The 25,574-nt window shown below is 37.3% G+C and overlaps 1 protein-coding gene across 1 annotated transcript in view; it reads right to left on the reverse strand.

Moving 5' to 3' along the window:
- The window catches only part of LOC121413912 (dynein heavy chain 8, axonemal-like), a 117,946-nt gene extending 94,509 nt beyond the window's left edge, over nt 1–23,437 (reverse strand). The window contains exons 1-17 of the mRNA XM_041606916.1: nt 22,796–23,437; nt 19,173–19,324; nt 17,714–17,887; nt 16,514–16,718; nt 13,653–13,877; nt 12,198–12,372; nt 9,908–10,159; nt 9,305–9,517; nt 7,681–7,954; nt 6,710–6,830; nt 5,932–6,236; nt 4,970–5,054; nt 3,850–4,051; nt 2,889–3,016; nt 2,114–2,236; nt 1,225–1,378; nt 305–602 (exon numbers count right to left, since the gene is read on the reverse strand). Coding sequence (XP_041462850.1) covers nt 305–602; nt 1,225–1,378; nt 2,114–2,236; nt 2,889–3,016; nt 3,850–4,051; nt 4,970–5,054; nt 5,932–6,236; nt 6,710–6,830; nt 7,681–7,954; nt 9,305–9,517; nt 9,908–10,159; nt 12,198–12,372; nt 13,653–13,877; nt 16,514–16,718; nt 17,714–17,887; nt 19,173–19,324; nt 22,796–23,341 — 3,632 coding nt within the window. The 5' untranslated portion in view covers nt 23,342–23,437. The remainder of the gene's footprint in view (nt 1–304; nt 603–1,224; nt 1,379–2,113; nt 2,237–2,888; nt 3,017–3,849; nt 4,052–4,969; nt 5,055–5,931; nt 6,237–6,709; nt 6,831–7,680; nt 7,955–9,304; nt 9,518–9,907; nt 10,160–12,197; nt 12,373–13,652; nt 13,878–16,513; nt 16,719–17,713; nt 17,888–19,172; nt 19,325–22,795) is intronic.
- Between the last annotated feature and the right edge of the window lie 2,137 nt (nt 23,438–25,574).

The following is a 25,574-nucleotide window of genomic DNA, read 5'->3' on the forward strand; positions in this document are numbered from 1 at the left end:
CTACGCTAGTGAAGTACATAAAAAGGGATAATTTGTTCAAGCATGCAACACAGTTTCAGGATTTCAGCATAACACGACCATGGTAATTCCTTTAAGAACATGTATTCATTAATAATCATTCATCAGTGTTCAAGATGCTAGAGGAGAGGGTCACACCATGCCATACCTAAAAGCAGATCCTTGCACTGGCCCCTCCCCAACCCCTCTCCTATGCAATTCATCCAGTACTTGATAGAAAATATATAAGAAGTATAGTGATTCAAGAAGTGGAAAAAACTGCAAGACTTTCCTACTTCTATCTCACCTTAGATGGGTGTACTCCCTGTCCTTATTCAGAGTCCAGGTCATGTCTGAGAGGTACGACATGGAGGAGTCTGGTCTGCTGGTCCTGGTCCTGCCGGTACTGGCCCTGGACCTGCCGTAGTACGGCGAGGATTCTGGAGACATGGTGTATGGGGTGGTTGCTGGTGAGGTCTTGTGAGTCTCCAGGTCTTCGGCGATGGTTTCAAGGACACTGTCGCAGCCTGCTGCTTCCGCCAGGGTGATGAGGGAACGGCAGATGGCCGACAGGATAGACTGGTACACCAGGTCTGAGTAGAAGTCTAGTTAGAGGAAAAATAATGAAAATCAAAATTACATCACATCCTATAAGAAGTAATTCTAATAGTAATAGAATCCAGATTTGTTATCCGGTTTAGTCATCAGCAATGGGGGTAGCCGGTTTCACATCACACCCACAAAACATTTCCTCCCTCCCTCCAACCCGTCAAATACTGAACACGAAAATTCTGCTTTACTGCAAGCCTTGTGGTCGGAATAAAGTTCAAATCAGCTTCAAATAGCAGCAGGAAGGAAGATTGCAATGACATTATTAGGTTTAGATAAGAATTTCCCTTTTTCCTACAGGGAGAGTTGCAATAACCCAGAAATTCAATTTTGACATTCATACCAGTATTCAGAGCTAGCTTTAATCATTTTATAGGTTGTAGTGTTCCTATCAAAAGCTATAACAATTTTGTTATCGAAATAAAGAACGCAACCATATTATGCATTGTACATCAGACTAAGTTATCAAAAGTACAACTGAGTTAGGGTTCATCATCCTAACAAAGCAGATCAGGGGAAATTTTCATGGGGCAGGTTTTAATTGACTAATTTGCTCTGAGCCAATCAGATTCGAGGATTTCAGTAGCTTATAACAGTTGTGAGAGGAGGTTGACTTACAGAGTAGATCAGCCACCATGACATCATCAGCCGTGACGTCAGTGAGTCCTTCTTCTGATCTGGGAGACGGGAAGACCTGAAGATGCTTGGCTGAAAGACGCTGCTTAGAGCTAGCTGACAGGCTCTTGGTACCGGCAATGGATGGCTGTTTGCCCTGATAGAATAAAGATTTTTAAAAGTCATAAAAAGATGCTTCATCTCTGGCTGGAATAGTATGTTTCTATGTGTAAACAAAAATCAAACATTGAATTGAATTAATTTCAGTTCAATTCCATTTAAATATTTTTGTATCCCTGTATTGGAAATTGGACATCCACTGGTGCGTAACAATTGTAAAGATTTACAAAAAATGAAATTTACAAATGAGATCACGCACATACATCCGCAATATGTCAGAAGATAATCAAATTTATAACACAATGTTATTATAATTAATATTATCAGTATAATTATTATAATTATTTTTATAGATCACCAAGCAAAATGTTATTAGATCATGACATGCACTTTCGATGTCATTATCCTCCTCCGCCTCCTCCTCATCATCACCATTATCAGCAATACCATCATAATCATCTTCTGCATCATTGCCATTATCATCAATACCATTATCATCGTCATCATCATGACCATTATCATCACCACCATCATCATCACCATTATCATCAATACCATTTCAATCATCGTCATCATGACCATTATCATCACCACCACCACCATCATCATCACCACCATCATCATCACACCATTATTAATACCATTATCATCATCATAACCATCACCATCACTATCACCATCATCACCATCACTATCACCATCATCATCATCATCATCATTATGGCGATCTACATCAGCATCATCATTGTCATCATCATGATCATTTTGTTACCTGTCCAAGTAGAATGTTGAGTAGTTGATGACAAGCTGTCTTGATATCATTCACGTAGGCAAAGAGAGTTTCACTCTGGTCTCCGATACTGTCAAGCATTGCTTCGGTGAACATATCAGGAGGCTATGCAAAAATATAATCAATCAAGAGAAAAAAAAAATGACTAAGGATCAATGAGTTCATATCTTTGAATATCAATTTACCATAGATATAGAAGTGTACACCAATCACAAAAAACTTTCATTAAAATGGAAACTTACAGGTTATACACAAAAATGGCTCTTTGTATGATACCCATGGACAAGGCACAATATTCATGTACTACCTAATAATAATATGTCCATTTATGTAGCACAGTTATTATATACAGTTTATATTCTACTGCACTTCATACTTGGTATCATGTTATTACCTCAACTCTAGATGAGCAGCTCATAAAAATGCTAATGAGTTCAAGGAATGAATCCTACTGGGTACCCATTTACCTCACCTGGGTCGAGTGCAATACAATATGGATCAATTTCTTGCTGAAAGAAAATACCCCATGGCTGAGATTCGAACCAATGACACTCTGTTTCAAAGTCAGGAGACTTATCCACTAAGCCATTTCTGTTTTGCTCAAACAAAAGTTATTTGTGTTTGAAATTCAGATTAAACATTGATACATAAATGTGGTGTTTTTTATTGTAGCTGACAAAAGCTAAAACTCTCAAAGTACTTAACAAACATATAACTTTGTTAAAAGTGACTATCACAAACTTTAATATTGACTTACCCATGATCGTTCAAAAGACTTCTCCACGTCAAACAAGAACAGTTCTGATATCTTCTTGAGTTTGGAATCAATCTTTGTATCAATCACATGATTGACTTGATCCACGGTACTCCTCAGCTTAGCATTGGCTGTAAAAAAATAGATTTGAATATGTTACAAGGACAAGTTTCTCATGATTTGTAAACTACATGTATGGCAGTTATAATAATGATATATAAAAATAAATATTACCAACATACCCTTTCATACAGCTGTTCGTAAGTTAAGAGCAATAAGAACGACTGGTGAACCTTTCTTACGTGCTAAACCATCGCCAATGAACATACAATTTACAAAAAGAAAGGATCACCAGTCGTTCTTAGTCGCTCTTAACTTACGAACAGCTTTATGAAACACCCACGAGGTGCATAAGTGAGAATTACAAGCACAAGAGACCTCTTGAACAGTTCTCACACTGTTCCTAAGGTATGTTTGAAATGCTTCAAAGGTACCAAGAGTGTGTAATCATCTAATGTTTAAGCAAAATGAAATCTATCATATGTTTAATAAAATAGTGATACTGTTCCTCGTTGATTCATAAACAACCCTCCTTGAATAAAATATAAAAAGTCAAAGAACTATTTATTAGTACCAATCATTAGAAAATTTTCCTGTTAGCTAAAATATACAACTGGTTATGTGAAAGATTTTGACCAATCATTTGATTGGGATCCATATCATCATTTTACGATATATATTGATCACATTCTAGTTGATTAAACGAGCAAAGAAACTATTCAGCAGAAGACTATATTCTACTGAATTAAATCAGAACTCCAGATATTCTTGTTATATATGAAATGGATGTGTATAAAGTTTTTATTTGAAATTGTTAACTAATGTTGCTTTTTTGACTTCAAGAGGTAAGCTACATGTATTCTTGAGCTCTGACCTTGACCTCTGATCTTGACCTTTGACCTACCTGTATGTACTTGATGTAAGAAGGCATCTATGTTCATCGAGTTCCAGGCAAGTGATGATAGACCAGGTTGTAGGGCCACCAGGACAGCCCTAGTGTGGGTCTGGAACAAGCCATGGACCGGTTCTCGGATCTTGAAGCAGATGTCTTTGAACTCCTTGAGACACAGTTCAAGGTGGTTCATGTAGCTCTTGAACCGTTGCTCCTGCACACACACAAGAACATAAATAATAATGATATGAGGACAAAGACTGTATACACTTACATGTAGGCCCAAATTCACAAAGGTGGTTTTGAAAACCCAGTTGAGTCCATGGTTTATGCATATATTAAATAATGTCCAATGCTGACGCACGGTATTGTCGCAGTGCACCAAATTGACGCCTGTTGCTATGGTTAAGTACACTATTTTATTCATGAGTCCACTGTTTTGAATTAACGAGTCCACTCCTCAAACAGTGGACTCATGAATAAGATAGCGTATCTAACCATGGTAACAGGCGTCAGTTTGGCGCACTGTGACAAAAGCGCTCATCAGCATTGTACATCTTTTATATACATGCCCGCTACGCGATAAATTAAGCATAATTTATACAGGAAATCTGCATAAACCATGGATTCAACCGTGGGTTTTCAAAACCATCTTTGTGATTTCGGGCCTTAATGTTTCGAAACACAGCAAACCATTACCCAAGCTTTCACACATCTACCCTGATCAAGTGCCTAGTAAATATTCAAGGAATTCCTTCCGACTGGGTGCCCATTTACTACATCTGGGTGGAGAGGCAAAAGTAGATAAACATTTTGCCAAAGGAAAGCAAGTGCAGTGGGATTTGAACCCTGGACCTAGTGGTTAACAAAAGTTCAGAGACTTAACCAATGATCCATAGCACCTAAACAATTATCATTTTCTCAAAGTTTTTTATTCAAAGTGCAACTCAACAATTAATCTAAATTGAAAACACATTTCAATTTCACTAAGTTAAGAAAATATCTTTGCTTTGTAGTATTGAATCTTAAAAGAGCTTTTGGGCAAACTTTGCATAAAAGCTGCCCAGCTCGATAAAACTTGATGCTTATTAAGGATTTCATCATTTAAAAAGCTACAAGTGTTTGAGCATACCTGTTTGGCTACAGCCAAGGCGGATTCTGGAATCTCAATATCAAGTCTTTTCATCCAACGGCATTCTTGAACCAACTGTAAAACTCTAAATGAGTAGTCAGAGATTAAACAAACGACTTGTTAAACAATGTTTAATGATGTTGGGTAATTCCTCTGTGACAAATTTATAAAATATTAAACCAAATCAGTGCAAAGAAAACCTGTTCTTGACCTATTCATGGTGGTATACAAAAAGCATCAGCGGTTACATAAATATAGTAGTGATGTACAAATTTTACGACATTTCAGAGAGACATTTCTATACTAATATATATATCAAAGATATAATCTCTTAATAATTTGATTTCCAAGTAATCCTCAATAAACATAACATTTCGATACTCTATTGTTGTTGATTACATTACTCTTTATAATTTCTTGTTACTGTGCCTAAATTGACAAAAACTCATTCTGTAGTAAATCTTTTATAACTTCCTGTACCATTCCCGATTTAGCTGACTTCATAGCCCATATTCTCAAAAGAGGTTTCAATTTTACCATGGTACAAAACCATGGATAATGCAGATTTTTTTGTGTTATTTCCCTTCCTTTTTAGCACCCTTTGCCAAAAGCATGCATTTACTGTTAAAGCTGTTATTTTCGCGTACAGAATTTTTCGCGAATCGCGGAGGTCCCGACATTTTTGCGGGTTGTTAAATTCGCGATGGGAAGATGTACGAAACATTTCCACGGCATTTCAAAGAAGCAAAACTAGTGCAATTCATGTGCAAATTTACACTCCTCAAAATCACCATGCTGATATGTCTTTTGTATTTTTCTTAGCGTATGTGATAAAATTAGCATAATTATTACAAAAAATCTGCATATACCATGGCTTTGTACCATGGCACAACTTAAACGACTGTTGAGAATACAGAACATGTGAATGTTCACTCTAATCCTCTAGAAGCATTCAGCCTTACCTATCGTCAGCATTGACCACCACCTCTCCGGTGTTTGGATGTACGACGAGCAGCGTGGCCCTCAAACCCAACTTAGCTTGCTCAATACACCCCTTCCACTGCTGGAGCCAAAGGCTCTCGAAGGTCACCAACGCTGTGGCAACCCTGTTGTAGAACTTGACGATACGGGCGAAGTCCCGCAGGTGAACCACGGCTCGGTTCTCCCGGAATACCTTCATTGGTTCCTCGATGCGCTCCAGGAGCTGCCTGGACCAGTGGACGGCACCGGAGACGGGAGGAGCATTGCGCACCATTGGTGGGTCCTCCTATGGGTTGGAAAATAATAAACATCACTATTAAATTGCGGGAGTGCCATGTCAAACGGTTCTGACTGTCGGCTTTCAATCAGAGGGTCATGGGTTCAAATCCCATTCATGTTAGCAACAGGGACAGGAGGGGTGTTGTACACCTCGTGGGCAATAAATCAAGGCACTTAGCATAAATTATCCTGTAATCAACCATAAGCCGGGCAAGTCTAGGCTGTTCCAAAATAAGGTTAATCAATTATGACAGCATTCAGTTGCAAATACTTATCAAACAATTTCAAACTAGCAGGCAAGAACCTACACCTCTGCATTAGTCCTCATATTAACCTTATATACATGTGCATGTAAGAATGTTTCATTGTGTTAGCTGTTCTGGGCAACATTTGTCTGTATTCAGGCAATACACAGCTTAACAGAAACGGAAAAACACAGTAGTGTGAGTCCTGCTTTTAGGAAAATGGAGCAACTCCTACCTTGTTTTTCTCGTAGAGTTCTTTGACTTCTTCTAGATCTGTTTCATACCACTTGAAGATATCAATGTACTTCTCAGAGACTGTACGTTTCATTCCATAGCGATGCATTACAGGAATAAACCTGATGAAAGAGAATTGTATAGGGATCGAATGTCATCTTGTTAAAAAAAAATGCACTCAAACATGCTTTAATAACAATAAGTTATATGATAGGAATTTATGTAGCGCAAACTATTAGATATGATCTATTCTTAGGCACACTATTATCATAACCCTCCCCCCTTAAACTTGAGCTGCTAATTCCAGTTCTCAGAGCAGGTTTGTAACAGACCAACAGACTAGTGATCACTAGGTCTTTGCCGAACTTCGTTCAGGCAAGACAACTAGGTCTCTGCTAAACTTTGTTCAGGGGAGACGAAAATGTATCAGAAAAAATGGAAACCTTTCCCAGTACAGTATGTGGTGCAGAGCTAATCATTGCACACACTGAATTGGCAATGCCATGAAAGCAACAAAATCATTGTCTTAAAAATGCAAATTAGCGATTTTTCAGTAAATTTATCCCTTTTTTATAATTTTGACTCATGTTATATCCAAGTATGAGAATAAATAGAAAATTAAAAGTCAAAAAGATCTTGACCAGTGAGAATCATGCACTCCATAAATATTATAATTTGATGAGGTCAATCAAACAACTGAGATCACCTCCCTGCAGAACCTCACGCTTCGTAAATTCTTTTGATCCTGTTTCTTTGATGATTTGCGTAATGTTTATGCATAAGTATCATTATCTTTGTGTGTATCAGAAGACATTATAAATCCTTTTGTGCAAACAAATTGAATTTCCATTTGTACCTGAGTTCGTTATGGACAATACAAATATCTGAATCTGATTCTGTTGCCAATTTGAGGAGAAAGGGACATTTTATTTTTACCGTGTGAAAGCCATATACCCCTATGGGTTAACTCACCTTGTAAGTACATCAAGACCCTCATGCGTCTTCATCTTCCTGACAAACACTGCCTGAAGGTAGGCACTGAGATACAGCTCTATCTGCTGGACGGTGGTCAGAAACTCCTCGTAAGCTTCATTGAATTTATCCTTCTCCCGACCTTCAACGTCAAGCATGATGGCTGTAGTGATGTTGCCTTCGAGCAGCTTCTTCATGGTTTGCGTGTGGTCGATGACGATGGACCTGACGCTCGGACCGTCATCGTCCGCATCATCCACCTTGTACAGCTTACCTGGATGGGAAAAGAAATAAAATGTATTGTTTATCAAGTCATCGTTTTGCATGAAATATAATTTACATTACTGGAGATTGAGATTCTTTCTACATAAATGAATTACAACCTACTTTCAATTCCAAATTTAAACTTAGATATAAACTTTCAAATGATCCACACTTGTATTATCTCTATCTTTATACTCAATACTCTACTAATTGTCATAAAAGTCGGCCAACAGAACATAAAGATTAAAAAATCATACTAAGCTTTCTGTATTTTTAATTTAGCCTCCTCTCTCTTTCTATTGAGTTCCTTGGTATCACAGTTCTCTCATAAAGGTGTACAATTTGTTTCTTATACAGAACATATAATACGGGAAGGCGGGGTAAGTTGTGACACTTTTTGCCTTTTGCATGTTAGAATTGATATGACTAGTACTATTGTAGAAATAAGTACCTTGCCTTTAAATTTTATTCTTGGGAAATGTTTTTCACCTACATATAACTTTCTACCCCCACACTGAAAGTCATCGTGACCTTTGAAAAAACCGATGTCAAATGGCTCAACTTGCCCCATATATGGGGTAAGTTGTGCCACCGTCTGGGGTAAGTTGAGCCACAAAAACTATGTACAAAATGTATGGGGGAGAACCAGCATGTCAATTTTTTGTTTAAAGTATTTTTCACTTGCTAATTCTCTATAAATACTAATGTCATTTAAAAGGAAAAGAGCAATTCTCTATAAATACTAATGTCCTTTAAAAGGAAAAGAGCAGTCATGTAAATTTGCTCCTTTCAGCCTGCATTTCAATCGATTTTTATGGTTTGTTTGTTTTTTAAGATACATTACCATAAGAATTACCATGGCTCAACTTGCCCCATGCTGTTTGGCTCAACTTACCCCAGTCCGAACTTAGTGCGATAATTTTGTATCCACACATTTATTATGCATCCATCATATAAAAGACTATAACAAGAATGAAGATCCATACCTGGACTAACAATGTTGTTATCATGTCTTTACTATATTTAAAGACGTGTGTGTGTATAAAGCACTTATCTATTTCACACTCTTTTTTACTTTTTTGGCTGAAATTCATACTTTTCCCTCTAAAAAACTACTTTTTGTTTCAAAGTGGAAAACAATGTGGTGGGGTTAGGGGTTATGCTATGGGTCATCAATACATGACACCACCACAATGTCTGACTCATTCATTATTGGCCTGGGGCTGGTGGCTCAACTTGCCCCTATGCTCAACTTACCCCGCCTTCCCCTACGCATCCCACTTTATGTTTTTATAAATGAATCGTGCATGAAGCAAGGATGTTAGTCTCAAAAGGAAAAATAAACAAGGAAAAATCTTACGCAGCAAGGCGGCATTCTGAGCCGTCAGTCCAGTTCCGTTGTTGTTCATCTCATTGATCTCATCCGCGTTGGACATTGCCTCACTCATCGTGGGATCGTCAGGAGGACTGTCGGCCCTGGTGCTAACCCCTTCTTCCTCCTCTACGATGCCTTCCAGCACTCCTTGGTGTGTCATGGTGGCGGTCTTGGTCGGACTTACAGATTTGGGAATATCTGGATCAAGAAAATGATTTATAAGATAATAGACATTGAAAAACCAAAACAACAACGAATCCACCAGAAAAAAATGAAGTGCTGACATACCATTAAACTGAAAGTAAAAAAAAGAAAGAAAATGAGACGACGGTCTGAAACCAACTAATCTCAAAATTCCCAGTATACTTATTTAGTGCATACCAGTTATGAATGCTGCTGAATTTACACTTGTCACTAAGGTTACAGTATCCATCCACAGTTTTCCATTAATGATTCAAATGTTTGTTTTGATTAATTTGCATAAACATTGGACTTAAAAATAAAATAAACTTAGAATAGCTCCCTGTTGCAAAAGCGCATTTCATTATTGGACGCTGTTGCATTTTTTACAAGCTTCCACCAACTCACCAAGGGAGTCACTGGCCACACTACCACCTGGTCCAGACAGCTCCATGAGTTCATCGGAGGCATCGTCATCGACCAGAAGGTCTTCCTTGCGAGGTCTAGGAAGACCTTCTGCATTCCTGGCCAGCTTGCCATACTGGACTAAGGTGTAGACAGCATCGATGACTTGACGGATGCGGGAACAGAAGGAGTCCAGGTGACCAAAGATGGATTCCTCATCGTTGAAGGCCACTCCATGACCCTGTTCTGAGTCACCTGAGAAGAGAGCCAAATAATTGTATGTATAAAATTCAATAGTGGTTTTGGGGGTAAATTGCCACTTGACCTACACCTACTACTGTCTACTTTCCATTTGGTCTCATCCCACACAGTCTAAACCTATTTCATCTATGAATCCTAGTTGGTCTAGAACCAATTGATTGCCATTTACATATAGCTCATGAACCATTTTGTTTTAGTTCCAGTTAGGCTATATCCATTTGGTCTAACACCACTTATACTATATCATAAATGAACTTTTTATGAACCATAATTTGGGGAATGTAAACTATACAATACAGGTGGTAGGAGGTAAAAGAGTCTTATCTTTGTGATTTTTGCATAAGAATGACAATACATGCAGAATTAATAATCTTCCAAAAAATAATTTGCTCTCACATCAGGAAAGAACACGCATTCCCATAGGAAGGAAAAATAGAATTGTGGAAAAAATGGGAGATTCATATTGAAGCAAGAGCTAGGTTGGTCAGACTTCTGCTTCTGTTATCCATATGGTTGAAAGCTCCAGATGATAAATGGTGCACTGACACCAGAATTTCTTCCCAACACCAAAGAAATCAGAGAATTCATAATTAAAATGCAATCTGATACCCATACAAAGTCACGTGACTTCAGTTCATTTCTTCAGGTTTGTCATTTCAATAACAGTGCCACAAAAATAGCATCAATACCAACTTCACATTTTTCCCAAGAAAACCCAGACTTCAAACCTTTAACTATAAAAAGACAGAGAAGTGAAATATGATTCTTTCAAACTTTATATAATATTCATACAAAAGCTTAGCCCTCCTAATGGTTTGTGTGTTGAGAATGTTGTGATACTACTACTGGACAATTCCACAAAACATAGACGTCCAACCCCATATATGTTGGACCTATCTGAAATTGTTTGTCTCTATTTACTAGTTCTTACGAATAAAGGTAATGCTCTCAGGGAAACATGGATTGGGCAGTTCATGAATTGAAGCAATGGATACAAAACAGGGTTCATAATGCAAAATGGTTGATTATTTTTGTGGAATTGCCCTAATGTTGAATATCATGACTGATAGCTACTAAAAGAATCAAATATGTCCTCCATTTGCTACCACAACCAAACGCATTGGACTCACCATAACACATACTAGGGATGTCTGATTAAAAGAAAAATTAATTGCATTTCAAAAAGTTAGTTGAAAATGAAAAAAAAAACTTAAAAATGTTAAGAGGGCATATGGCACACAGCTAGCTCAATCAGTTAGGTTAAGAATGTTTATTGTGTGTTAAATGCTGATGCAAACTTTATTATCATTTATTTAATTCACGTTTTCTTCATCAGGGTTTGTGACTTAATCCTTTTTTGCATACTTTTTTCAAGAAACATTAATGTTCATCTCCATATGTGGCAGTGGCATATCGTGGAATATGTATGTTAAAAAAATAATGTATGAAGTAAATATGCTTCATACCATAGTTTAAACATGTTTGATATGAATAATTTGTGGAAATATTTCTCTTTTTGGAGGAGGGGCTGGATTACCTTCGCTCAATGATAGACATTCTCATAATAATCAATAAAAATCGCTTTGAGTAGATCCCTCTATTTATCGTCTTCAACACTATTCCCTCCATTGTTATTGTATCATGTCTTGCAGGGTTCGTATATATATCTGTAAATATTGATATTTTCAGGCATGATATTCTCTTCTGAAAAAAACAAAACAATCTGAAAAATAGCAAACCCCCAGTTGGGGTTACAAGCTCTTGCATAGTAAAGAAGTCGAAAGTAATTTTTCAAGGCGAGTCTGCATGATAGCTTTATCATTTGACTTTAAAAAAGCAGTAAAACAAAAACAGCATGAGAATGTTCTCTAGCAAAGGATTTCACATTCAAACAACAAAAATCTTAATCCGAAACAAAAATTGTTTTAAAAAAATCGGAATTCCGATTTAAGTCGGGAGAATATCATGTCTGTATTTTGTTATTGTGAATGTGACATTTTAAAGACCCCAAATCAAAGCAAAACACACTGACCTGCAACAGAAGGAGTCTTGGACGACTTCCCGTGGCTGAGCCCTGCCCTAGAGAGAACACCCCTCTGCGGCCGAGAGGACGGGGCACCAAGAGAACTGATGGAAGGGAAGTGGGTCAGGTTGTGAGCCCCTCCCAGTCCGTCCCTCAGGGTACGAACCATGTCCTTGTAGGTGTTCTGAAACAGATCATCAGGTGGATGTTATCATGGATTGAATCCAGTTACTAGTAGATGATCGAATAATCAAATCATCTGACATGATCATTGCTAAACCCAGGCGCGGATCCAGCCGTATTAGACACAGTACCATTTCAGGGGGGAGAGGCTATATATTGTTTTTTAACAATACCTGGCCTCCCAAAATTATTGTTATCTGACACGGATGGATCCACACCTGGCTAAACCCACTTGGTCTACTATCAGTTTGGTCTATTTGCCTTGACCAAATGGTCTACAGGTATGTAAACCAAAATCGTACCCTGGCTGCTATTGTTTCAAGCAGTTACCTGCTTTACTATTTTACGTGCTTCATTTATGTATTTTTCAACCTTATTCATCATTTATATTTTCGATTGTCACACAAAAATGTACTCATTTATGTCATTGTTATTGTATCATTTTCATTTGTTGATTTATGAATAAAATGCAGAAACCCCTGCAAAAAAAAAATTGATATACCGGTAAGACCAAGTGAGTTTAGCCAGGCGTGGATCCAGCCATGTCAGATAACAATAATTTTGGGAGGCCGGGTTATTGTTAAAAAACAATATGGCCTCACTTGGTCTAATACTCTCTTTGGCTACCTGCCATTTGGTCTAATGCCCTGATGGTCCGATATCAACATTGTCCACTTTCACTTTGCAATTGGTCAAATCAGAAGTTGGTTCTCAACTCTTTGCCCACTATGGACAGAATCACTCCTGAGCCACACTGAATTCATGGTGCAACCTGAAGAGGGGTTTGTGCATGGACTATGCTAATTCACATCCAATAGCTTTTGATTGCTTTACTGTGAAGAGCTTTGTGTATACACAATACAATGAGATACAAACATCATTATTGTGTATGAACAAAAGACACTCTGAGTGTATTGTGATAGAATGTGACAGAGTCAAACCTGGCACTTTGCTGGATGTGACTCAAGTCAAACAAAGCGGGCAAAGAGTTAAAGAGATCTTCTTAATAGACCAAGTGGTATTAGAACATGTGGACATCAGACAAAATGGGTATGGCCCAAATAGAAAGAAGACAAAATGGTAAGTAGCAATTCAGAGCAAATGGTTAGTAGATGAACTGGTTGCAGACAACTTTGTGTGGGTTATTTTTGTTCAATGTTGACAGGTTATATATAATTTTGAAGGTTAAGATCTGCTTTGAAAACTTAAACCTAAAAATTCATGTAGGGAAACTCAATTTGGGATTTCAAGGCTGATCGCCGTCAGAGATGCACTACTTACATAGAGAGTGATACAGGCTTTCATTCTTCCCAGGAGCGTGTCATCTTCAGGCATCACCTCCTTGCCTCGCTTCTTGACGGCCCGGCTCTTGCCCTGGGGGTCCGTACTCAAGATCCTGGTCTCGATCTCACTGTAGAACTTGGGCCAGAGAAGGTCATCCTGCCCTGGTCCCTGGGTCTCTGAGAGGATAAACTCCTTGCAGGAATTCACCAACTGGTTGGTGATCTGAAACCAATAAAGAATGTCAAATTAGTTCACAAGCTAACTTGCATATATTGACAGTCAACAGTTTAAGCTTTTTTTTTTTTAACTAGGGAGGTGTATCAACAGAGATTAAAGTCTTACTGAAAATCAAATTTAAATTCCTGTTTGCCTGTAGAATATAATGCATGATCAGCTCATTTGCCAGAGCATACGCATGTTTTGTGCGCTCTTGCATATCTATCAATTACATAAAGTGTTTAAAGTCCACCGCAACAAAAACATGATTTGAATAAAAAGAGAAAACTTCAACAAGCACAACACTGAAAATTTCATCAAAATCGGATGTAAAATAAGAAAGTTATGGCATTTTAAAGTTTCGCTTCATTTCACAAAACAGTTATATGCACATCTCGGTCTGTATGCAAATAAGGAACTGATGACATCACTCACTCACTATTTCTTTTGTATTTTATTATATGAAATATGAAATATTTTTATTTACTCGTCATTGTCATGTGAAATGAAGTTTCATTCCTCCATGAACATGTGGAATTCCATTATTTTAACATTTTGTGCTTCAGGCAAGGAGGTCCTAATCGTCAAATTCGTAAAAATTGAAATATTGTATAATTCAAACACAAAAAAAAAAAAAAATAGTGAGTGAACTCATCAACTCTCTCATGTGGATGTAACTGGCTCGTTCATATAACTATTTTGTTAAAAATAAGTAACATTACGCGAATCCTGTGTTTAAAAAATACCCCACCAGCTTATAACACAGGAACTCCATTGCCTTGCGTGTTGTGTCAATGGGAGATCAGGTGGGGTATTTGAAACCCCAATTTCAGATTTTGGGAGAGCTCTCGTTTAAACTGGGGTGGGGTTCATCTGACTGCTGATAATGCCTTGCGTGTTAGTCAATGGGATCTCAAGTGGGGTATTGACACCCCAATTTCAGTTTTTTGGGAAAGTTGCATTTCTCGCGTTTAAACTGGGGTGGGGTGACTGCTGCTGCTGATAAGAGCCGATAACACCGATGCCTGCCACCACAACAGGCTGATGAACAGCATGGAGTGGGATTGCAGCTGTCCTTGTTACCTAATAGTATAAACAAACTCTTCAGAGCTTCCTGGCTGACATTAATCTTGAAAGAATGAATTTGTATTCTATTTGTTTTAGGATATTAGCATATCTAAAAACGATCCGGAATTTAGATGAAGATCGACATGAAATTTTGAACGATGCAAAATGACCCACAATTGCCGAAATAACAATAAGTTTTAAAAAATCACCCTCTCTCTCTCTTGCTCTCTCTCTCTCTGCCAGGCCTTATGACAGTCACTTCTTGGGGGAAGTGGATTATCTGGGAGAGTGCGTGGTTGTTTACTTAAGGATAAACATTCCTTGTTGATATTGGGGATGGGGGGGGCGAGTGAAAGTAGCTTGGAATTTGAAATTGGGGTGTCAGATGAGATCCATTTTTAAACACAAATTTTCGTAATGAAAACTTTGAAATGTCATAACTTTCTTATTTTACATCCGATTTTGATGAAATTTTCAGCATTGTGCTTGTCTGATTTTTCTCTATTGGTTCAAATCAAAATTTTTCTGAGGTGGAATTTATCCTTAACCTTTAAACAAAACATGTTAGCGCATAGCTATGACTATATAAGTCACAGATAAATCTCTTGATGATATACCACTAAGATAATGAAAAACAAATGTAACATACCTCTTCTCAGTCAAATTTCATAAATAAAACAGATTTCTAGGGTCTCAAAAGATTTTACCTAGGTCTGCAGTCGCCTGCTCCCCGTTGCATAAAAGTTACCATTGCGGTAACTTTGCCATCCGATGGTAACTTGTACTGGAACCCATGATTTTGATTGGTTGGTGATCAGCATTATCATGGTAGTTATTGTACAACGCCTACTTAGCTTGTTGTACGCGATCAAATGGGAGGCTGAATGTCACACATTCGTACCGTTGCACACAAGACGTACCATCCAAAACGTACCATCCAAAATGTACCATTGCACGGCTTTAAGAGGTGACGTCACAATGCGATTTTATTAAATAAGGTGACAATGCGCGTACAGCCCGCTGGCTAAATGCGCAATGTTGTCCAAGATCATGTGCGCTTGTGGGCCCGGCTTGTGGGATTTTGCTTTTCGCTTTCAATATTTTTGCTCCCTTTTCATAGATTACTGGATGGATTTTTTCATATTTTCGCTAGATTCCGAGGCGTTGTACAACACAAATAGCGAATATTCTTATTCGTGCAATGGTGCCTAGGAGTTGCCTGGATTATCTCATTATATATTTGGCATCAACTGTGCTGCCAAATAAACCTGGTCACTTTTGCGACCGATCCATTTCAATTGTCAGACAAATTTGCTCTCAGTAACTGGCATTAAGAACAGGGCTCCGTAACACAAAAGTTAGCGATCAATCGCTAAATGAACTGACCCATCAAGATCAATGTTACATGCGCATTTGGTTTAAATTGCTGACCAGGGACCAATCAGTGCGGTTCTTTCATATTTGCAATCCATCGCAAAACTTTGTGTTAAGGAGCCCAGGTGTCAGTGCAAAATAAATACGAAACTGATTCCTATATATTGACACCAAAATACATAGAAAGACGAACTATGAACCTTTGTGAAGAGCAGTCCTAAGTAGCCTTTCCTGGCATAGAACCTTGAGATTGAGTCCATCTGCTTGACACTGCTCATCAGACCTGGTAACGCTCCATTAACGATTGAGATCGGTGTAGCACCGTGGTAGAGCAGCTCAAAGTGTCTCCGCAAGGCTTCGAGGTACTTCACCTTGTCTTTCGTCTCATTGGCTGCGTCTGTGATGCTGTAAGGCGGTATCAATAAGCAGTTTACATTCATTTATTCAGAACGAAACAATCTTTCACCCCAAACTCTATCCACCTTCCTGACAATATTTTTGTTGCTTGTTGCAAGACCTTATACCGAGGTATTTTACATGACTGCTAAGAAAGCAAGAATGCCTCAGAGCAAGCAACCAGGGGACCAACAGCTTAAGGTCCTCTCAGAGGGAACTGGTAATGAGGATAAATGCCTTACCAAAGGGCAGTAGCGCACCACTTGGGAATCGAACCCGGGCCAACGGAATCCGAAACCCCCGCTCTACCGAATGAGCTATTGTGCCTTGTTTTAAAGTATTCTTTTGATTCTTCCATGGACTTTTACAAACAGCAGTGAAATCCAAACATATACTAACAAATAACTTTATAAATAATAGATCAAGTTACCAGTAAAAATAAGTAAGCATATAATTAAATTTATAGATCAATTCAACTGGTCCATTCATTTTTCCAATTCACTGAAAGAAATTTTTCTCACATACCCAGTAACGAGATTTAATTCAACCCCCTCCCCATGTCTTATTCAATTATTCAGGAATGCCTAGATTCTAAATGTACTTTTCTTGTAATGAAACCAAGATCTACTATTGAAATGATTTCCAGATTCTTGACTCATTAGTCATTTGCGAAACTTATTTCTATCATAAACAAAACATCATTTGCATATATTATGTATATTTGTAAACAATAGTCAATTACATCATTTATGATAATTTTGTAAATGTGTCTGTTATGTTGAAAATGAAAATAAATGAAATGAATAAAATAAAAATAACAATCTTGTAGATTGATTGTCCTATACCTGGTGATCTATTTCATACAAATTCAAATCAAAGATTACATAATTGGACACGAGTGCATGAAATCTGAATGCACCAGTCGAGGTAACTACCTCCTGTGTACTTACATTAATTTTTATACACAACTTTAAACCAAATTACAAAGAAAATGCCAAGTTTACCTGGCATCGATGGCCTTCCACTTCTTGATGATCTTTGACTTGGATGTGATCAGGACACCAATGACAGTCTTACATTCCTTGCCCTTCAGCTGTTCTATGATGCTAGACAGCATACGCTGACGACGCCTCCAACGCTCCAGCTCGTTGAGTGGTCCGGAGGTCGGGTCCATAAACCTGGTCAAGAAACAGTAATGGGTAAAAAACCTTATAGGAAGTACACACTCAGCTTTCACGTGGTCAAATGTAGTGTTATTTTGATCCTCAAATTGGCAACAATAGTTAATTTGGTCTGGAGGTAAGATCCATTTAAACCTGGGTCCCGTATTAGGTTAGCAATTAATCGTAGGATGATTTTCAAGATTGATTGTACATTTTAGTCAATGCAATCTACAGTAAAATTATGTTCCAAAGATCATTGCTAAACTCTGTGTTATGGGCCCTTGGTCAAGAAACAATAATGGGTAGAGAGCCTTATAAAGACAAACACCGCTTTCATGAGGTCAATTTTAATCTTATTTTGCTCCTCAAATTGGTAACAACTAATCATTTCCATACTTAGAAAAAAAGATATATTAACAGTCAAGATTAATGATAAAAAAAGGCATTTAAGATTTGCAATTTGCAGTTTCAAGCAGTGACTTCGGGGCTTTTATCATGTTGCCAATTTAGAGTGTGTACTGATTAGCTTAGTAACTTGTATTCAGCAACAGCACCAGCATATAATGTAATAATAATAATAATAGCTGGATTTATAAAGCACTTTTTGCCAGAGGATACAAAGCGCTGCTATTATTACCCCGGCTTTAGCTCGAGCTACCATCACCGGCGCTCAGTGCATGCAAGGAATTACTCCTGCCGGGTACCCATTCACCTCACCTGGGTCGAGTGCAGCACAGTGTGGATAAATTTCTTGAAGGAAAATACGCCATGGCTACGATTTGAACACACGACCCTCTGTTTCAAAGGCGAGAGTCAGAACCACTAGACCACGACGCACCCACAATGGGAATGGGAATAGTGTCTTTTTTTCAGTACATCATTTTCAATGCATACATATATGTGACTAGACCACAGCACTCCCACTTACGAAACTATAACAATTCTAACATACTTATATAGCGCATCACTGCCAAATGCGTCCCTATGCGCTCAATTGGATATTATTACCCTGGCTTTAGCCCCGCTGCCTTTTACAGCATGGTGGCATTTCAAGCAATAATTTCCAGCCAGGTACCAATTTACCCCACCTGGGCTGAGTGCAGCACAAACTTGATAAATTTCTTGCCGAAGGAAATTACGTCATTGCTGCGATTTGAACCTATGACCATCTGTTTCAAAGACTGATCCACTGGGCTACAACGCTCCACTATAATTTTCTCAATCATTTATATGCAACATATCTTTCATGATTATGAGCGAAGTAATAAATGTCCAATGTAGCTTGTTAGTATTATCTCACCTTTCATCTCCTCCATCAGCCAAGGCATTGTCGATGGTCGAGATCCACTCCGTAACGAGGGCTTCATACTCGCTCACGATTCCTTGATCATATGATGTTGTCCGATGCTTGCTGAACTCCTGGCTGACAATATTATCGGGTCTTCTCAAAACCTGTAAATGAATACCACAACTAACATTCTCAATGAAAACCAGATTATAATATAGCAAGTATATCAATAACAGGTGACCTGTACAGTAATCATTTAAAATTTTTGCTGGTGTAGCTCTTAAGTGTCTTAACATAGGGTCACTATTCAGTCGGGGTGAATTTGGACAAAGGTCCGGAAAACGATATCCTTCAACCAATATTTGTTTCCGAAAATATTCTTCTGTGATATATTGTGAGGCAGAATAGCAGGGAGATGAATGCTGTATACTTCTTAAGAAAAAGGGGGATACAATCTTATTCAAAGATGTGCATATAAAGTAAGCCCAGTTGATAGCATTTGCTACTCCTACCAGATCTTCAGGTATCCTTTCTTTTCCATACAGAATTAATCATGGAAGCATGATGCAAAACAAATAATTTACCTTTTATATCACATTGAAATGAAGTATGCTTGATGGGGGGGATGTCCGGTCACTTTACAATTTTGGAGCCTTCTTTTTGTCATTACATTAGGCAAAATATATGAATTCAATAGCTGTAATCTTCTTCAATTTTGTTCTCTATATTTCCTAAAACTTTGCACCAAATATTTAACAAGCAAAGTTTTATCAATATTATAGATAAAACTTTGGTTGTTGAATTTTCCAAACCTGTCCGGATACATAACAACTGGGTATACAGACATGAAAATACACAAAAAAGAACAAAAATATACTTAAGATTCATTTCAAGGACAATTTTAGAATGAATGAGGTGATAGTGTAAATGACATCTGTCAGTACTGTCACACATACACATTATTGCTAGTGTAGAGACGTGATGTTTACATGATGTATTGGCATGATAAGTGAATGTGTGATAAGGACTTTAATTGTTACTTAATGCCTTTGATGCACAAGAGAAATGGAATACATGTATTCAAGAAATGATTTCATGAAATTAATGAAAGGCATCTATAGCATGCAATCTCTAACCTTTTTTTTATCTACATGTATGACAAAAATCACATTTTCAATTCTTCTACACATTCACACTACTTTTTTTAAGGAAACCTAATGCTTTGATAAGACCTGGCAATATTATTATTAAACATTCTTTCTATGTCGCATAGCGCAAATATAACCTCCCACATCATGATAAAAGCAATGAAGCACAACCAAAATGAAAAAAAGGCATGCACAAAACATGATATTCTAAATGAATTTCCTTGCCAACTACTTTAAAAGGACCAAACACTTGCATCTTTCATGCCAATCCAAGCAACATGCACATGCAATAAATACAAAACCCCTCACCACAGAAGTATACATAAAAGTAGACCCTTGTCTTGATATTAGAAGCTGTTAGTGTTAGACAATCAAAGGCATTACTTATGAGATATGAGTATGTATACACGTAAAAAAATAAACAAATCCACATTTTGACATTTTGAAATTTTAAAGAAAGAAAACAAATCTAGTGCGGAACTTTGCACAGTATTCAATTTGAAACAAAATTACATAATTTCCCCCCAAAAAAAAAAAGGTTTAATAACCAATTAGAATCTTATTTCAGAGCCAATCAAATTCATACTTTAAATTTATATTACACACTACACAGCAAATTTTACAAGGTCAATTTAAATGTGAAGGAAGCAAGAATATTTATTTTGAACTTTGGCATATGAGATAGGGTGTCCGTAATGAGGTGTTAAGTGGTCTTAAAGGCGAAATTCACCCCAACGATAAGTTTTGGTGAAGGTGAATTCCATCAAAATAAGAGATTAATGAAACTTCAAAGTTATTGATTTGTGGAATCGTATTGTCAGCAAGCACTACCCCGTATTCTGTAATATGAATTCCATTTTTTAATGGAACATGAAAAATATAATATAGTATACTGGTAAATAATAAACAAATAAATTTGAATGTTTATGAGTGCAATCTAGAATACTTCATGACTTGAAAAGTGGTAAAATCAATGAGATGCAGCCAAGTTGAATGGATCATTCATTTCACCTTTCAGCATATGAAGTATTCTGTCCATTGCATTAATTAAAAGAACATTCATTATTTGATTTATATGACATCTTTTTCATTTAAAATTTGATGCAAATGATGGAAAATATGCTCATGTACTGTCAGCCTGGTCTGTTGATTGTAGCATACATACACCACATGCAGTCATGCACTGCAAACACGAGTTCTTTCATTGGTGTGCCTGCGGTCTCGTTGCGCGCCTGCAATGGACAGTCGTAAGGATCCAAAATTGCATGATAAATGGATACAAAATTGCACAGATGACGTCATTGTAAAATGGGCTGAATGATTCATATTAAACAACCAATCAAATGACAAGAGTCCATCTCAGCAAATCTTCAGGATTGAACGATGCAGTCAATGTAGCTTGAAGAAATATAACAGATATGAAATGATGTATCCATATCCATCCATATTGCACACACAAAAAATCTATCATGCCTAACCCCCTGTGAGGCAGAAGGGTGTGCCATTCCTTCTAATGGAAGTCTTTTACTCCTGCCCACAGAACTTACATGCCAAGGTCTTGGGCATCAGTGCAAAGGATTATCCTTTGTTCACCGGAGACATCTATTGTTGCATCCCTGCCCCCAAACACAACACAACAGATAATCCTCTGCTCTGATGACACCCATGGCCATGGTAAATGTAAGTTAGCTCTACATGCATGGTACATGTAGGGAGTCCAAACTTTGCGTGTCCATAGTTAGCGGACGATCATTATCTAAAAAAACTAGCCAATAATCCTTAAATTCTGACATCATCAAAGTGAAAAGAGACCTAAAGAGTTAAGTTATGATTAGTTCATTATTCATAAAAATATTGACAAAAGATTGGCAAATTTGTCACCGTCAGAGCCCAATCCAAACAATCTGTTTCCCAACAAGCATCACGATATCATCATTTTGCAAGCAGATATCATAAAGAAATGTGAGTAAAACGTGGTATTGACCTATTCTTCAGCATTTTGCCGTCAATTTGATATAATTATCTCAACCATTCTAGCTTGATTTTTTTTTTTATATCTCCTCAAAACTTTGATCTGCAAAGTTAGGTCAAACTTTTTCAGAACAGACTCGCATTCATTGATCAGAATAGAATTTTGAGATCGTGATACTGGTGAATCCCCTTGACCTACTTTACATTTTCGTCAATGATTTTATAGTTAACGGTCTTGCCGTCAATGTGGTAGCTATTTTTTTTTAATGGTTTTGTATAAATTGTGAATATTTTGTGAATGAATTTAAGCCTCATGAATATTTTTCAAACGTCTGTGAAGTTTGGACAGCCCATCGTACATTTGTGAAACTCCCCACTCTTATTTAAAGGTTAACACAACGGCATGAAAGGATAGAAGGTTTAGAAATAAGGCCAACATTATTTAACATTATTGACTTTAATTTCTTTTTTAGGTAAAAATAGAAATGAGAAGCCATTAAGGAAAAAGGTGCAGACCTGCTGCCTCGCAGACGAGGGAACATTGACAGTCTCACTGAGAGCAGCAGCATAACGTTCTAGATTATTCAGGCATTGATTCTTATTTTCTTCGCTGCATAATCCCCAGTCTTTCTGAGCCTTCAGAAGGGGAAGAAAGATATCAGAGAGCAATGTGTTCAGGTTGTCCAAAACACTGTGCCTCAGCTCCCCACAGAAAATATCCTTTTCCATGCGAACCGGATCCACTTCTTTCTCGACAGAGTGCCGAAGAAAATACAGACAAGTTGTTTCCTCGATGTTGACATCATTCAGATTTGCAAGTGAATCAACAACATGCAATTGCCTGGTGCTTTGCAAACCGCTGGGTTGAAGAGCTGAAGTTTGAGGACGATCCGAATAGAAGAAGAGTTTATTCAGCCCTCCCTGTCCCAGGAATTGATTGATGAGTTCGAGGGTCCGCGGCTCGCACAAAAAATCTTCCAGCAGAGTCGGGTTGTCGTTGAATCCTCCGATGTGGAAAGACTCTTGAATTTTGGTGGCAATCCACCAATGTCTTTCATCCATGTTAAGGTTAGGTTGTATACAAATCCACAAAATACATGGTAGCAGCTCTCAGTATCATTGTGGTCAAAGTTTCAAGAGCAAAAACTTGGTTTTGATCCCGCTACGTCCCGTTAAAGACAGCACGTTAGCCATTCTCTGATTGGTCAATTAAGGAAGTCTGATAGTGTGTGCGTGTTACGTGCAGTCTATGTAGTGGGCTAGCTACGTAGCCGTAGCTCTTCTTCTTCTTCCTCTATCGTTCGTTACGACTTATGAGTAATGTAGATTCTTGCGAATTAATTTAAGATGATTTATGGGTTAAAAAAACATGTAGATCTATTTAATGTTCACGATATCTTGAACAACAGAGAATCTATGAACCCGAAACAGAATACAGAGCTTGCAATACTCGTTAGAGGTATAGGTATGTGTACGTGTGCGCGCGTACAAATTTAGATGCGAGACCAGTCGTTTTTCGAAAATGGAACAGTGCAATTACCACCATTAGAGTACCAAATTCAATCATAAATTCAAGGGAAGCGAGCGCGAGTTCTGCAGCCAGGGGCGGATCCAGCCTTCGCCAATCGGCCGCTCGAAGTTGATTTTAGGTTTCTTTCAATGGTATAGTCCTAATAGTCACTTCTATTCTTATTCAATTCAGTACATATTTCCAAATTCATTAAAAAGAACAAAATGAGAACTAAAGTATATATACACAAAGAAAAAATAAATAACATGAAACAAAGCAAAGGTATCAACAAAACAACTGAAAAATATAGTGGTAATGATAAAATTATGGTTGGCACATGATTGTAAAAATATAGATGAACAAAATAATGAATGGAAATCGGGCATGCACAAAAAAGCCATAAAAAGGCTTGTTAAAACGCACATACCCACGAATAAATGAATACTTTATGAATAAATGTAAATATATAATATCGTAATCCTCATTTATATAATGCGAGCGCGAAGCGCGTGCTAAATTATTTTGGAAATCTTATGTATTTTTTCTTAAAATATTGAACATTCTGGGCAATGTTTAATATCCCAAAAAGATGTGTATGCAAATGAGTAATTACTACGAACGTGAAGCGCGATCAGAAATGAACTGATGGAAAAGGTACTGCTTGCGGTTAGCAAGGCATGAATACGTTATATATATTTGAAAAATCAAATAATGCGATTGCGAACCGCGAGCTGAAATTTTTTGACATTTTTACCAAAGGAATGGAAATTCTCAGCACTTTTTGTAACTTAAACAGAATAGGTATATAACTAAACATTGATGCGAACCAGGGTGACCAGATTTCACAAAATGAAATACGGGACAATCGTCAAAGCACGCTGCACGAGCGGATGGACCGAGCCAGGTCTGTTAGACTTGTGAACGAAAGTGTAAAGAATTGGAAGGGAGGGTGAACGAAAGAATGAAGGGGAGAAAGAATAGACGAAAAAAAAGAGATGAATTGAGAAGAAAAAAATAAAAGGAAAATGAAAAAAATATATAAAGAATTGGAAGAGATGAAGGAGAGAAAGAATAGGCGAAAGAAAAGAGATGAATTGAGAAGAAAGAAAAAAATAAGGGAGAAATGAAGAAGAAAAAATAAAAGAAAGTTAGAAAATAAAAGAAGGATGAAAAAAATAATAAAAGAGAGAAAAAAGGTTTCAGTCATTCTTTGAAATGAATATAGGAAGAAAAAAAAAGAAAAGAAGGGAAGATTTATAAATGTGTGAAAGAAAAAAATAAAGGATAGAAAGAACGAAAAGAAAAAGGAGAGGAAGGGAGGACGCAAAGAAAAGTTTAAGGAAAGAAGGAATAAAGGAAATAAAAAAGAAAGTAAAAAAAGTAGGAAAAAAAGTAAGAGAAAGAAGGAAAGAAATAAAAATGAACAGAGAGAGAGAGATAAAAGGATCAGGAAAAAATAGGAAATAAAGGAAAAAAAATGGCAATCAGGAAGGATAGAAAGATGAAGAGAGAATGATAGAAAAAAAAGAAAGAGGACAAAGTTCAAGTTTCAAGCAAAAAAAAATCTAATCAAACAAAAATCATAATAATATTTGTTGTTTTTTAATAAAATTCAATAAATGAAATGTTTTGGAAATGAATTGAATTTCAAAGTGAAACATTGTCAAAATTAATAATTAGATGAAACATTGCGGCATCATACACAGACATCTCTCCCATCCCATTTTAAGTTCGCACAGATGACTCAAAACGAAAGTTGAAACAACTAGATCTAGTTATGAAAAC

The sequence above is a fragment of the Lytechinus variegatus genome, chromosome 4 (assembly GCF_018143015.1).
Source record: "Lytechinus variegatus isolate NC3 chromosome 4, Lvar_3.0, whole genome shotgun sequence".
Taxonomy (NCBI): Eukaryota; Metazoa; Echinodermata; class Echinoidea; order Temnopleuroida; family Toxopneustidae; genus Lytechinus; species Lytechinus variegatus.